Here is a 16,048-nt window from a genome sequence, read left to right as displayed (position 1 = left end):
ATATTCTCCCCAAAACTTGAAAATATGGAGAGATGGAAGGCATTCATAGATAATGAGTTAAATAAAAGAAATAGATAGTATGAGCCTACATACAAAAGGAGTGAAGACCAAAGGAATCATGCAGCTGATTTGATTATTATATTTTCTAATTAGAAATAGAGAACATCACTCACATAGGTACACACCGAGATACTTGACAATTGAAGATAGCTCTTAATGGGAAAACTGGTCAACCACATGTAAAAGAATGAAACTAGAACACTTTCTAACACCATACACAAAAATAAACTCAAAATGGATTAAAGATCTAAACGTCAGAGCAGAAACTATAAAACTCCTAGAGGAAAACATAGACAAAACACTCTCTGACATAAATCACAGCAGGATCCTCTATGACCCACCTCCCAGAATATTGGAAATAAAAGCAAAAATAAACAAATGGGACCTAATTAAAATTAAAAGCTTTTGCACAACAAAGGAAACTATAAGCAAGGTGAAAAGACAGCCTTCAGAATGGGAGAAAATAATAGCAAATGAAGCAAAAGACAAACAATTAATCTCAAAAATATACAAGCAACTCCTGCAGCTGAATTCTAGAAAAAGAAACGACCCAATCAAAAAATGGGCCAAAGAACTAAACAGACATTTCTCCAAAGAAGACATACAGATGACTAACAAACACATGAAAAGATGCTCAACATCACTCATTATTAGAGAAATGCAAATCAAAACCACAATGAGGTACCATTTCATGCCAGTCAGAATGGCTGCTATCCAAAAGTCTACAAGTAATAAATGCTGGAGAGGGTGTGGAGAAAAGGGAACCCTCTTACACTGTTGGTGGGAATGCAAACTAGTACAGCCACTATGGAGAACAGTGTGGAGATTCCTTAAAAAACTGGGAATAGAACTACCATATGACCCAGCAATCCCACTGCTGGGCATACACACCAAGGAAACCAGAATTGAAAGAGACACGTGTACCCCAATGTTCATCGCAGCACTGTTTACAATAGCCAGGACATGGAAGCAACCTAGATGCCCATCAGCAGACGAATGGATAAGGAAGCTGTGGTACATATACACAATGGAATATTACTCAGCCATTAAAAAGAATACATGTGAATCAGTTCTATTGAGATGGATGAAACTGGAGCCCATTATACAGAGTGAAGTAAGCCGGAAAGAAAAACACCAATACAGTATACTAATGCATATATATGGAATTTGAAAGATGGTAACAATAACCCTATATGCAAGACAGAATAAGAGACACAGATGCATAGAACAGTCTTATGGACTCTGAGGGAGAAGGTGAGGGTGGGACGTTCTGAGAGAATAGCATTGAAACATGTATATTATCGTATGTGAAACAGAACACCATTCCAGGTTCGATGCATGAGACAAACGCTCAGGGCTGGGGCAATGGGATGACCCAGAGGGATAGGATGGGGAGAGAGGTGGGAGGGGGGTTCAGGAAGGGGAACACATGTAAACCCATGGCTGATTCATCTCAAAATATGGCAAAAAATACTACAATATTGTAAAGTAATTAGCCCCCAACTAAAATAAATAAATTTATTAAAAAAAAAAAAAAAGCAGATAGCTCTTAAGTTCCAAATTAGTGACATGGAGTCCAGTCCCACTGGACACTGACTTTGCATTTCAGAGACCAAGAGACTCACTGACTGCTCAGGAGGACTTTGGGATCCCCGTGGTACAGGGTCTTGTCCTCAGCTTTTCAGCTTCAGAAATCTGAACTGTCTGTATAGCAGAGATTGGTACAACATTGTAAATCAACTATACTTCAATTAAAAAAAAAAACTAATTTGCTCTGAAGCAGAGTTCTGGGCATAGACTTATATATTAGGCAATCACACAATAGACTGAAGTATAAATCAGATTGCTAGCTTTTTTTTTTTTTTAAGTAGAGCTATCTGACTGCCTTTAAAAAAAGAAAAAAAACTAGCAATCTGATTTATACATCAGTCTATTGTTTTTCCAGTGGTCATGTATGGATGTGAGAGTTGGACTATAAAGAAAGCTGAGCGCAGATGAATTGATGCTTTTAAACTGTGGTGTTGGAGAAGACTCTTGAGAGTCCCTTGGACTGCAAGGAGATCCAACCAGTCCATCCTAAAGGAGATCAGTCCTGGGTGTTCATTGGAAGGACCGATGCTGAAGCTGAAACTCCAATACTTTGGCCACCTGGTGTGAAGAACTGACTCATTTGAAAAGACCTGATGCTGGGAAAGACTGAAGGCAGGAGGAGAAGGGGACAACAGAGGATGAGATGGTTGGATGGCATCACCGACTCAATGGACATGAATTTGAGCAAGCTCCGGGAGCTGGTGATGGACAGGGAAGCCTGATGTGCTGTATGCAGTCTCTGGGGTCACAAAGGGTTGGACATGACTGAGTGACTGAACTATACTGATCTAACTGCCAAGCACTCCAGGCCACTTGGACTATCTGGTTCATTTGTTCTACCTTCCATAGGAACGTCTACTTGGGTAATAAAAGAGTTCAGAAGAGAGTGATCACTGTGGTCTTCACATGTGAAGTAGAATGTCTGCTAGTTTAGAGCAGAGAGGAGGAGGAAGACATTTCAGGTTTGGAGAGGGAATCTTGGAAGTTAGGGAGTAAAAGGCAATTGGCTAGCTTGGCCAGGGAACTGAATTTATAGAGAAGAGGTAGTGATTTCCAGGTGATGAGACCATGCAAACAAAGTCATGGGCGAAGGAATGCTCTGCATGTGGAGAGAAGTGAAATGCCAAGTAGGAGGTGTACCAAGCTGGGTTTGATTTACCAATGGTATGGTAATTTTTTAAGGCAGTATGGTAAATTTCTGAGTCACATCATAAAGGCATAGGTCTTTTATATTATTCTATAATATAATATTTTTACTTTTACCAATGAAAGTGAAAAGTGAAATTTGCTTAGTTGTGTCTGACTCATTGAGACCCCATGGCCTATATAGTGCATGGAATTCTCCAGGCCAGACTACTGGAGTGGGTAGCCTTTCCCTTCTCCAGGGGATCTTCCTGACCAGGAATCAAACTGGGGTCTCTGCATTGCAAGTGGATCCTTTACCAACTGAGCTACCCAGGAAGCCCACTTTTTTCCCCTTTACCGCTTTTACCAATGATTAAGTTTAAATAAAATGTTAGTTATTAGGTGTGTGTATGTGATTTGTGTGTATCCAATTATGGGTCTGTGTGTGTGTACTTTTTTTTGTCTACAAGTTTTACTCTGCTTTTAACACTAAGGTAACTTCACCAGTGTAGTTGATATATCCAAGCTTAAGAAAAAGCCACTTTAACCAAAGAAACAGTATCATTTGTTTGTTTAAGGAAACATAGAAATAACATGATACTGATTTTAAATGAACTTCTACCTTATAAATAGGCTAGTTTGATTGGACAAAGCTTATTTGACTTCTTACATCCAAAAGATGTTTCCAAAGTAAAGGAACAACTTTCTTCCTCTGATATTTCACCCAGAGAGAAGCTAATAGATGCCAAAGGTAAGTACTCATTTCAGCCTTCTTGTCATTTTATGGAAATATAATTCTTACTTAAAAGTACAGCAATACAGTTTTTTGAAAAGTTAGCTAATTATAGTTTTATCAAGGGGAGAATTATTTAATAACTATAATCATCAACCTCAGTTTTAAAAATATCACTGTATAGAGAATTCATGTATCAAAGCAAATATATGAAGATGCTTTTGGGAAAATATGATTACTTCATATTCTCTAGCTTTCATATGCTAATAAAATCTTTATTGGAAAGTGTCATTTGGGATAAAAAAAATTGCTGGAGTTTTTTTTTATTATTTAGTTGTTTGCTGAGGGATAACTATTCTCTTTCTCAAATGTGTTAGGTCTTCTCAATGTGAAAGACCTTGTATAATTATTCTTGGGAAGTATACATATTCTGTATCTTTTCCAGAAATACTTCTTTTCTCTGAAACTGCTTATTGCCTAATAATTGTTTATCATATAAAAATAATGATGTTTTATGCCACTGATACTATTTTAGTTAAGTTTTTTCATGTAATTTTTATTTCATTTAAGTTATCTTTACTATCTGCCCCCCTGGGGAAAGATATAAAGATAAATTGCAAGTGATTATAATACATTTTTTGGTGTGTTTCACTTTGGGGTTTGCTGTACAATGATGTCAATAACCATAGATGACCAGAACACATGAGGAAATACACTTAAAAATTATTTGAAAACATTATTTTCTTCCTATTCTCTTGCCTCCTTGCACTATGAAAGCTGCTTTGCAAGTTCACAGTAATTTCCACACAAGTAAGAGTCGTGTGTATTCTGGCTCAAGACGATCTTTTTTCTGTCGAATCAAGAGTTGCAAAATCTCTGTCAAAGAAGAGCATGAATACTTATTCAACTCAAAAAAGAAAGGTATCATCTTTTTGAAATATTAAGTGATTTGAGGCATGGATGTAAAATTAATGTCCTAATATTTTCTATAAAAAAAAATAAGCTGTATGGTCAAGGTAGGCTATGGTTTTTCCAGTAGTCATGTATGGATGCCAACAAAGGTCTGTCTAGTCAAGTCTATGGTTGTTCCAGTAGTCATGTATGGATGTGAGAGTTGGACTATAAAGAAAGCTGAGCACCAAAGAATTGATGCTTTTGAACTGTGGTGTTAGAGAAGACTCTTAAGAGTCCCTTGGACTGCAAGGAGATCCAACCAGTCCATCCTAAAGGAGATCAGTCCTGAATGTTCATTGTAAGGACTGATGTTGAAGCTGAAACTCCAATTCTTTGGCCACCTCATGCGAAGAGTTGACTCATTGGAAAAGACCCTGATGCTGGGAAAGAGTGAAGGCGGAAGGAGAAGGGGACGACAGAGGATGAGATGGTTGGATGGCATCACCGACTCAGTGGACATGAGTTTGGATAAACTCCAGGAGTTGGTGATGGATAGGGAGGCCTGGTGTGCTGCAGTCCATGGGGTCGCAAAGAGCTGGACACGACTGAGTGACTGAACTAAACTGAATGGTCAAGGCAAATACTGAGGTCAAAAGCATTTATTTATCCAATAATTAAGGCTCTGGTGAATCAAACCATGTTGAATAGATCCAGTTATAAATGAATCACCTAATCTACACAGCAATCCCTATGAGAGAAAACATGGCAGCCAATGCAACCACCTCAACACAGCTGAAATCTCTTTGATGTTTGATGCAAGTTGTAACTTGAGTAGAGGCTAACATTATCAAGGTTTGTAAGTGTTTTAAGGATTGCCAAATTAGTTTATCTCTCCTTCTGGGAAAAGCAGATTTTCCACAGGTACTTATTCAGTATTAATATTTCAGTCATCTCTTTGTCATGGTGCATGGCTAGTACCCCGTATAACCATTTAACTTCCGTAAAACTGGATCTCACCCCCTGGCCTAGCATCTTACTCTTTGCTTCTAAACCTTGCAATCCCACAAGGTTGATTTTCAACCTGTCTATTCTTTTTGAGAACCATTGCTTTAAACTCTAAATATGAGATTCTCTGGGCTTCCCAGGTGACTCAGTAGTAAAGAATTCACCAGTAATGCAGGAGATGTGGGTTCAATCTCTGGGTCAAGAAGATCCTCTGGAGTAGGAAATGGTAACCTCCAGTATTCTTGCCTGGAAAATCCGATGGACAGCAGAGCATGGTGGGCTACAGCCCGTAGGGTAGCAAAGAGTCAAACATGACTGGAGTGGCCTAACACACGTGCACACATGGACTGAATTGTGTCCCTAAAATTCATATGTTGAAGCCCAAAGTGGTATTATTTGGATAGGACCTTTGAGATATAATTAGATTTAGATGAAGCCATGAGGGTGGGGCCCTCATGCTATATTTAGCACCGTTCTAAGAGGGGAGCCCAGAAGATTTGTAGTCTGTGAGCACACAGTGAGATGATAGCTATCTGCAAGCCAGAAGTCAACTATGCTGCCATCCTGATCTCAGAACCACAGGCTCCAGAACTTTGAGGAGATAAATTTCTGTTGTTTAAGCCACTCAGCCTGTAGTGCTTATTATCGGGGGCCCAGCTGACCAAGAAAGCAAACAACTTGGATCATTTTCTCTATGGTAATTCTCATAAGTATTTCAGAAAAGGCTCTCCAGTAGGAACCAAAGGAATCTGGGCTTTGCTGAAAATAAATGTATGTGCACATGACTGAATATATACAGTTAGTCATTGACAATAGGGCTTCCCTAGTACCTCAGGAATAAAGAATTCATCTGCCAATACAGGAGATGAGGGTTGGATCCCTGGATTCAGAAGAGAATGGCAACCCACTCCAGTATTCTTGCCTGGAAAATCCCATGAACAGAGGAGCCTGGCAAGCTATAGTCCATGGGGTCACAAAGAGTCAGACATGACTTAGCGACTAAACAACAACACCACAACAACATTGACATTAATCTTAGAGGTATAATACTTTCTGTGTCTGATATTTTAACTCTGTAAAGATACCAAAAGGAAAATGAGACATCCTCTGTGAAACTACATGGTCCTGTTACAGCATTCTGAAGCAGTCTTATAAATACTGAATCCTAAGCAAAAACACATGTGTACAATTGTAGGTTAAAAAAAAAAATGCAAGCAGTATTCTTGAAGAATGTAATAGTCAAACTTTAGTCCTTCCATGTGGTTTCTAGAAGGATTTTTAAAAATTTTAAGTGTTAGAGATTTGTAGAAGAAGCAGGGAAATTTTCTTTCCTTTGAAATAAATATTGATAGTCCTACTGGGAAAATACAGGTATTTCAAGAATATCGGGTAAATGGTCAATTAGAGCTAATTTATGGTTGAATTCTGTGATGAGTTAAAAAACTGACATATTGTTTAAGTTCCTCCAGTGTCCCAGGGTCTTATAACAGACCCTGCTTCCAAACAGCCATGTTGGTGGATAGGCTTTAAGACAGAGTAGAAAGAGCCTGGGTTCCGAATTCAGTAGAATTTTAATGTCGGGTATGCTGCTTAACAACTGTGCGACTTTAGGCAAGCTTCTCTCAATATATGGAAAATGGATGAGTGGACTGAATTGTGCTCCTCCTAAATCCACATGTAGAAGCCCTTACTCGCAACATGACTGTAAATTTGGAGATAAGGGCTTTAAAGAGGTAATTAAGGTTAAGTGAGGTCATAAGCTGGAGAAGGAAATGGCAACCCACTCCAGTATTCTTGCCTGGAGAATCCCAGGGACAGAGGAGCCTGGTGGGCGGCCATCTATAGGGTCGCACAGAGTCAGACACAACTGAAGCGCCTTAGCAGCAGCAGTAGCAGGGATCATAAGCTATTCAGTCGCTCAGTTGTTTCTGATTCTCTGGACTGCAACACCCCAGGCTTCCCTGTCCTTCACTATCTCCTGGAGTGTGCTCGAACTCATATCCACTGAGTCGGTGATACTATCCAACCATCTTCTCCTGCTACCCTCAATCTTTCCCAGCATCAGGGTCTTTTCCAGTGAGTCAGCTCTTCCCTTCAGGTGGCCAAAGGATTGGAGCTTTAGCTTCAGCATCAATCCTTCCTATTTATACTCAGAGTTGATTTCCTTTAGGATTGACTGGTTTGATCTCCTTGCTGTCCAAGGGACTTGCAAGAGTCTTCTCCAGCACCACAATTCAAAAGCATCAACTCAGGCACTCAGCCTTCTTCATAGTCCAACTCTCAATCCATATGTGACTACTGGAAAAACCATAGCCTTGACTATATGGACCTTTGTCTGCAAAGTGATGTCTCTGCTTTTTAATATGCTGTCTAGGTCTGTCATAGCTTTCTTTCTAAGGAGCAAGCATATTTTAATTTCATGACTACAGTCACTGTCCACAGTGATTTTGAAGCCCAAGAAAATAAAATCTGCCACTGTTTCCACTTTTTCCCCCTCTATTTGCCATGAAGTGATGGGACTGGATGCCATGATCTTTGTTTTTTGAATGTTGAGTTTTAGGCCAGCTTTTTCACTCTCCTTTCACTTTTATTAAGAGGCTCTTTAGTTCCTCTTCACTTTCTGCCATTAGGGTCATAAGAGTGGGGGCCTAATCTGATGTCATCATAAGAGGAGGAGGAGACACCAGGGGTACACACACAGAGGAGGCCACGTGAGGAAACAGTAGGCCATCTACAAGCCAGAGGGAGGCCTTGAGAGAAACCAAACTTTCCAACACCTTGATCCAGGACCGCTAGCCCCCAGAACTGTGAGAAAATTAATTTCTATTATTTCAGCCACTCAGTCTGTGATATTTTATATGGCAGCCCAAGCAGACTGATATAAAGCCTGGAATAATAGCACCACATGGGAGTGAGGTGAGGATTACATGTGGCTAAGGCAGTGCTTGGCTCCTAGACAGCACTCAATAAATGTAAGCTGTTATTTGTGGCTCAGAAAGAGGAGAAGGAAAATAAAAGAGCAAGAGGAGAATCAGTAATTATTTTAAATCTGTATTCCAAGCACTTTGCATGAGTAACCTACTTTCATTTGCATAACCGTCCTGTGTAAACCATCCCAGTCTTGCAAATGAGAAAACATGAGGCCTGAAAAGATTCTGTAACTTGTTGGAAGTCACACAGAAGGTGGCAGAATCAGGAATCCGGCCTTAAAATCTGTATTCTTTCCACTGTGTCATGCTACCAACTGGAGTAGCTTCCTAGATGCCAAAGGTTGTTAATGAAAGAGGTCCATTCTAGATGATTTCTGCAGCAGACACACAGCCCGGGGCTTGGCTCCTTCTCTAGGAATGTATCCCTGCCCACACACGGACGTTCATTCCCCTGCCAGGCTGGGCCACACAGAGGCCTGCAGTCAGAGTCAAACACCTTTTCAAAAAGGACTTTTTAATCTGCTCAAGTGCCTGACCAAGTATTTCACTTAACACTCCAGAGCTCTGTGCCAAAGGCATGAGCCCTGTTTGCCTCAGGAACAGTGAGAGCATATTAATCATCAGATGGGCCCTTCCTCAGGGCTTCCCTGGTAGCTCAGATGATAAATAATCTGCCTGCATTGCTGGAGACCCAGGTTCAATACCTGGGTTGGAAAAATCCACTGGAGAAGGGAATGGCAACCCACTCTAGTATCTTGCCTGGAAAATTCCATGGACTGAGGAGCCTGGCAGGCTACAGTCCATGGGATCACAATGAGTTAAACATGACTGAGCGACTAAGGTGACAAAGCATATGTCTTATTCTGATGGCGAGGCCCTGCCTCACCGGTGGAAGAGTTGAAATTTGGGGAGACTGTATGTAGACAGGCGTACAGACAGTTGCCTGGGTCAGGAGGCGGTAACTGCAGAATGTAACCCTGACTGGCCACACGGATAGTGTCCCACTCGTGATACACTTTTGTATTCTACTTTAACCAAAGAGAGTGTCTGTCAAGTGAAATGATTAGATTTTACATAGTTGTTGTTGTCCAGTCTTGAAATCACGTCTGACTCTTTGTGACCCTGTGGACTGCAGCACTCCAGGCTTCCCTGTCCTTCTCTATTTCCCGGAGTTTGCTCAAACTCACACCCAATGAGCTGGTGATACTATCTAACCATCTCATTCTCTGCCTCCCTCTTCTCCTTTTGTCTTCAATTTTGTGTAGTGTTGCTACTAAATTGTTTTTTCCAATAATAATTAACCAATGGAATTCACTGTGTTTTAAGACCACTCCCTATTAATGAGAAAAGCCTATAGTTAGCAAAGGTGTTTTTCTTCCCTTTTACCATGACACGTCAGTTACAGTTAAATTTTTAAATTATTGTTTAAAACTATTTTTTTAGAGCAGGTTGAGGTTTACAACATAATCGAGAGGGAGGTACAGAGGTTTCCCATATATCCCTTGTCCCCACACATGTATAGCTGCCTCCATTATCAACTGAATCTTTCACCCAAAATGCTGTTGTACATATAGCACATATATATATGTCATATATATATAGTACATTGACGCATCATAGTCATCTGAAGCCCATTACTTTACCTTAGGGTTCAATCTCGGTCATCGTTGTAATACTATACAGAGTATTTTCACTGCCCTAAAAATCCTCTCTGCTCTGTCTGTTCATCTCTCCCCCATACTACCTCTGGAAATCACTTATTTTTTGTCTCATTATATTTTGATGAGTTTTTGCCCTCATTATATTTAAATTTAAAAGAAGAGAGACTGGAAAGCAGCCCTCTTGAGGCTAATTGAAAATGAATTTAAGGTTTATGGAAAGGCAAGATTGGCCATGAGTCACTCGAGTGACTGTTCTCTCTGATTTTGTGGATATTTGAGATTTTCCATAATAAAAAGTCTTTTTAAAAAACATGATTGGCATTAAAAACCTTATTTCGACCCTAATTGTAACATGCATGCCATGAATTCAAACTTTGAAAAAGCTTTTAAGACAAGGATAAGATTGCTCATGTACCTCCGCTTGTGAAATCAAAGGCAGCTAGGGATGAATGATTGTTACCAAATAGCTTAGATATTCCTTAAATTTATCTTGGTAAGAATATCAGTAATCCATTGGCTTCTTCTGCAAGTGTGGCAGTTATCAGAACCCCACAACATCCTCTCATGCCACCTGGCTTCCACTGTCCAACACTCATGACTCTCTACTTGGCCTCTTTCTCTGGTCCTTAGAGACAGTTCTGCCTGTATCAGCAAGTGGCGGGCCTCCAGTCCTGGGGGGCATTGCTGCCTGGGAGCATCCCCCATCCACTGACTGAGGGCAGCTGATATATAAATGCTGATATCTTAGTGATGAACAGTTAACGGTGTCACCAGATTCATGGTCTCTGAAAGAGATTTAACTTGAGGACCAAAGAGTCTCAGTCACTCAGAGCTTTGTGTAGATTTTATTTAAAGTGGAAGTGACAAAAAAAAAAAACTTCCGACATCTGATAGACATCAGAAAGGGGCAGGAGAGTACCTGCCTCACTAATTTAAGTGGGGCCTTATATACTTCTCAAATAGCTGCTGAGAATAGATTAAAAAAATACCTCAAGGCTGTGAGAATTTTGTCCAGATCCTTTCCCTTAACATACATCCTGGAATGACATCAGCACGAGATTAGCCAGAAGAAACAGGTTAACCCAGAGCTCAAGGCTATGGAAGTTTTTACCCAGACCTTCTCCCATAACATACATCCAAAACTCAAAAAAAAAAAAAAAAAAAAAGCATGTCCTTGAACAAGAGATACTGCTACCTATGAACAATATCTTGTCTAAGGCAAAAGAATGTAAAAAAGAAAGAATGTTTACCTCCTCCTTGAAGGGGCCTTAGGCTTGGACTCCTTATCAACCTGCCTAAGTTAACTCTCAATACCCTTGCTCTCCTATTCCTTGAGGCCCTTCAGGCCACATAACTCCGGGGTTTTTGTTCTCCATTTTTCTCCCAGAATGCCCCAATAGATTAAGCTTCAGTTTTCTCAAAGTGGCGACCTGTTGGCAAATGGGTCTATTATTAGTTTCTTTGTCTTCCCTGTCTGACTTCCTTGACGGAGCTCCCTAGGAGCACCTCTCAAACATACTTCTTGTACTTGAATCCTGGTCTCAGGATCAGCTTCTGTGAGAATTCAAACTAAGTCAGCAAGATATCAAGTTGAGAGACCCAGCCCACAACTTGTGGAAGAAAACGTTCATAAATGATTTTGAATCCTTTTGAAAGGATTTTGAAAAGCTGTCCTATGGGTTATATCAGTGCTTGGATTTAATTTTTCTTTTTAAAATCATGGAGTAGATTGCTTATGAATCTACATGTGGAGCTAATGTAAATAATTAGTTTGGGAAGGATTGAGACCCGTGATCCCAATATTTAGGTAAAAGTCTAAAGAATATTGGGGATAAAAGTGTTTCTTAATGGGATTTTTTAAAACTTTAGATAATTGATCAAATGGATCAAATTCCATCAGTAGATGGAATTACACAATCCCAACTAGAAATCTGCCAACTGAATGAAAGTTCAGGTGGGAATTAAGGAACAGGGTAAGTTAGAAACTGTTGGTAACCCTATTATTAGAGAACTGAAGTCAAAGGCTACGTTCTCTAGGATGAGATTCCATCAGTTCAGTTCAGTTCAGTTGCTCAGTCGTGTCCAACCCTTTGCGACCCCATGAATTGCAGCACGCCAGGCCTCCCTGTCCATCACCAACTCCCGGAGTTTACCCAAACTCATGTCCATCGAGTCTGTGATGCCATCCAGCCATCTCATCCACTGTCGTCCCCTTCTCCTCCCGCCCCCAATCCTTCCCAGCATCAGGGTCTTTTCCAATGAGTCAATTCTTCGCATGAGGTGGCCAAAGTATTGGAGTTTCAGCTTCAACATCAGTCCTTCCAATGAACACCCAGGACTGATCTCCTTTAGGATGGACTGGTTGGACCTCCTTGCAGTCCAAGGGACTCTCAAGAGTCTTCTCCAACACCACAGTTCAAAGGCATCAATTCTTCGGAGCTCAGCTTTCTTTTCTTCACCATCCAACTCTCCATACATGACTACTGGAAAAACCATAGCCTTGACTAGTCGGACCTTTGTTGACAAAGTAATGTCTCTGCTTTTTAATATGCTGTCTAGGTTGGTCATCACCTTCCTTCCAAGGAGTAACAGTGTTTTAATTTCATGGCTGCAATCACCATCTGCAGTGATTTTGGAGCCTAAAAAAATAAAGTCAGCCACTGTTTCCACTGTTTGCCCATCCATTTCCCATGAAGTGATGGGACCAGATGCCATGATCTTAGTTTTCTGAATGTTGAGCTTTCAGCCAACTTTTTCACTCTCCTCTCTCACTTTCATCAAGAGGCTTTTTATTTCTTCTTCGCTTTCTGCCATAAGGGTGGTGTCATCTGCATATCTGAGGTTATTGATATTTCTCCCGGCAATCTTGATTCCAGCTTATGCTTCTTCCAGCCCAGCATTTCTCATGATGTACTCTGCATATAAGTTAAATAAGCAGGGGTGACAATATATAGCCTTGACATACTCCTTTTCCTATTTGGAACCAGTCTGTGGTTCCATGTCCAGTTCTAACTATTGCTTCCTGACCTGCATACAGATTTCTCAAGAGGAAGGTCAGGTGGTCTGGTATTCCCATCTCTTTCAGAATTTTCCATTGTTTATTGTGATCCACACAGTGAAAGGCTTTAGCATAGTCAATAAAGCAGAAATAGATGTTTTTCTGAAACTCTCTTGCTTTTTTGATGATCCAGCGGATATTGGCAATTTGATCTCTGGTTCCTCTGCCTTTTCTAAATCAAGCTTGAACATCTGAAAGTTTACGGTTCACATATTGCTGAAGCCTGGCTTGGAGAATTTTGAGCATTACTTTGCTAGTGTGAGATGAGTGCAATTGTGCGATAGTTTGAGCATTCTTTGGCATTGCCTTTCTTTGGGATTGGAATGAAAACTGACCTTTTCCAGTCCTGTGGCCACTGCTGAGTTTTCCATGTTTGCTGGCATATTGAGTGCAGCACTTTCACAGCATCATCTTTGAGGATTTGAAGTAGCTCAACTGGAATCCATCACCTCCACTATCTTTGTTCGTAGTGATGCTTTCTAAGGCCCACTTGACTTCACATTCCAGGATGTCTGGCTCTAGGTCAATGATCACAGCATCGTGATTATTAGGGTTGTGAAGATCTTTTTTGTACAGTTCTTCTGTGTATTCTTGCCATCTCTTCTGCTTCTGTTAGGTCCCTACCATTTCTGTCTTTTATTGAGCCCATCTTTGCATGAAATGTTCCCTTAGTATCTCTAATTTTCTTGAAGAGATCTCTAGTCTTTCCCATTCTGTTGTTTTCCTCTACTTCTTTGCATTGATCGCTGAGGAAGGCTTTCTTATCTCTCCTTGCTATTCTTTGGAATGCTGCATTCAAATGAGAATATCTTTCTTTTTCTCCTTTGCTTTTCGCTTCTCTTCTTTTCACAGCTATTTGTAAGGGCTCCTCAGACAGCCATTTTGGTTTTTTGCATTTCTTTTTCATGGGGGTGGTCTTGATCCCTGTCTCCTGTACAATGTCACGAACCTCCGTCCATAGTTCATCAGGCACTCTGTCTATCAGATCTAGTCCCTTAAATCTATTTCTCATTTCCACTGTATAATCATAAGGGATTTGATTTAGGTCATACCTGAATTGACTAGTGGTTTTCCCTACTTTCTTCCATACATTAATATAAAACTTTCCAATCTGTATTTTCAGTTGAGCCTGAAATAGGAAATGGCAACCCTATCCAGTATTCTTGCCTGGAAAATCCCATGGACAGACAAGCCTGGCAGGCCCAAGTTCATGGGGTCACAAAGAGTCAGACACGACTTAGTGCACATGCACACAGAATATTTTTAGTTAGTATCTTTTGTAAATTTGCAAGAACCCAGAAATGTCTAACTCAGTGTGTAAGCCTTTTCCCTTTCCATATTTATTTATTCATTTGGCTCCACCAGGTATTAGTTGCTTGCAGCATGTGGGATCTAGTTCCCTGACCAGGAATTGAACCCAGGCCTCCAGGATTGGGAGCACTGAGTCTTATCCACTGGACCACCAGGGAAGTCCCTCTAAGCTTTTTTTAAAGTTTATTTTTTTATTTTTTGTATTGAGGTAACTTTGGTTTATAACATTATAAAAGTTTCATGTGTACAACATTGTATTTCTAGTTCTGTATACATTGCAGTGTGCTCACCACCAAGATTTAGTTTCATCCTTCACCATACAATTGATTTGCCTTTACTCACTTTGTCCTCCCCCCTTCCCCTTCCCCTCTGGTAACTACTGCTCTGTTCTCTTTATCAATGTGTTTGTTTTTGGTTGATTTGGTTTGTTCATTTATTTTGTTTTTTTGTTTCCATATTCCAAATATGAGTGAAATTATATGGTGTTTGTCTTTCTCCATCTGACGCAGCATAATACACTCAGGGCCCATCCGTGTTGTCACAGGTGTAAGCCTTTTCACTTTTTATTTTATTTTTCAAAATTTTGGCTGCACTGCATGGCATGTGGGATCTTAGTTCCCTGACCAGGGATCAAACCTGTGCTCCCAGCATTGGAAGGCAGAGTCTTAACCAGTGAACTGCCAGGGAAGCCCCAGCCTTTTTATTTTTGACTATGATGTAGTTTTGTTAGTATAAATGAAAACCTTGTATTTATGCTAATTTTTAATTCCTTGAAGGTATCTTGGATATTGGGTGAGGTAAAGGGAGGAGCCCAGATATTTTATTTACCTACCTGGGTTGATTGTGGTGCCATAAAGCAGGATAGGGAATAAGTGATCAAGACTTGGTTTGGGGTTGAAAGAGATAACAACTTGTAATTTAAGGCATCTGTGGGCTGTGGAGAGTGTTGATGTCTGTTAAATGTTGAATACAAGGTCCTTTGGCTCAGATAGGAAATACTCTGCTTGCAATGCAGGAGACCTGGGTTCCATCCTTGGGTCAGGAAGATCCCCTGGAGAAGAGAATAGCTGGCTACCCACTCTAGTGTTCTTGCCTGGAGAATTCCATGGACAGAGGAACCTGGAGGGCTTCAGATCACAGAATCACAAAGAGTCAGACATGGCTGAGCAACTAACTAATGCTGTTACAAGAGCTAAACTGTCTGTTCCCTGCTTCTCCAGACACTTCCCCATGACAGAGGGTGCCCCCGCCACTTCTGACTGCTTACTCTTGACTCCGTTTGCACTGGCTGTTCCCTCTGATTGGAACACCTTTTATAGCCCTCCCTCTCCATCACTCAGGCTCCTGTTTGAGTACCTGCTGTGACAGCACTCACTTCCATCAAGTAGCACCAGAACAGTGGTTCAGAGAGGGAGTTTTGGAAGCAGCCTGTCTGGATGTAAACCCCAACCTCCACCCTTCCCTGCTGTAACCTTGGCAGTAACTCAGTTTCCTAAGATGGTGGGGATAGTATTAGAACCTCTCATAGAACTATTGTTTTTGTTGCTCAGTCACTCAGTCAAGTCCAACTCTTTGTGAGCCTATGGACTGAGGCACTCCAGACTTCCTTGTCCTTCACTATCTCCCAGAGTTTGATCAAACTCATGTCCATTGAGTCAGTGATGCCAGGCAATCATCTCAT

The 16,048-nt window shown here is 40.7% G+C and overlaps 1 protein-coding gene across 2 annotated transcripts in view; it reads left to right on the top strand.

Annotated features, from left to right (window-relative positions):
- BMAL2 (basic helix-loop-helix ARNT like 2) overlaps positions 1–16,048 on the top strand; it is a 100,542-nt gene that overhangs the window by 62,731 nt on the left and 21,763 nt on the right. For both annotated transcript variants that reach the window (XR_014082455.1, XM_081591889.1), the window contains exons 6-7: positions 3,409–3,526; positions 4,286–4,429. Coding sequence is in view for 1 of the 2 variants with exons in the window: in XM_081591889.1 (XP_081448015.1) it covers positions 3,409–3,526; positions 4,286–4,429 (262 nt within the window). In the remaining variant the exon portion in view is untranslated. The remainder of the gene's footprint in view (positions 1–3,408; positions 3,527–4,285; positions 4,430–16,048) is intronic.

Source organism: Giraffa tippelskirchi, chromosome 4, assembly GCF_054371585.1.
Source record: "Giraffa tippelskirchi isolate mGirTip1 chromosome 4, T2T-mGirTip1v1.2.pri, whole genome shotgun sequence".
NCBI classification, from domain to species: domain Eukaryota; kingdom Metazoa; phylum Chordata; class Mammalia; order Artiodactyla; family Giraffidae; genus Giraffa; species Giraffa tippelskirchi.
Note: the sequence above shows the minus strand (reverse complement) of the source record. Positions and strands in the feature narration are given on the sequence as shown.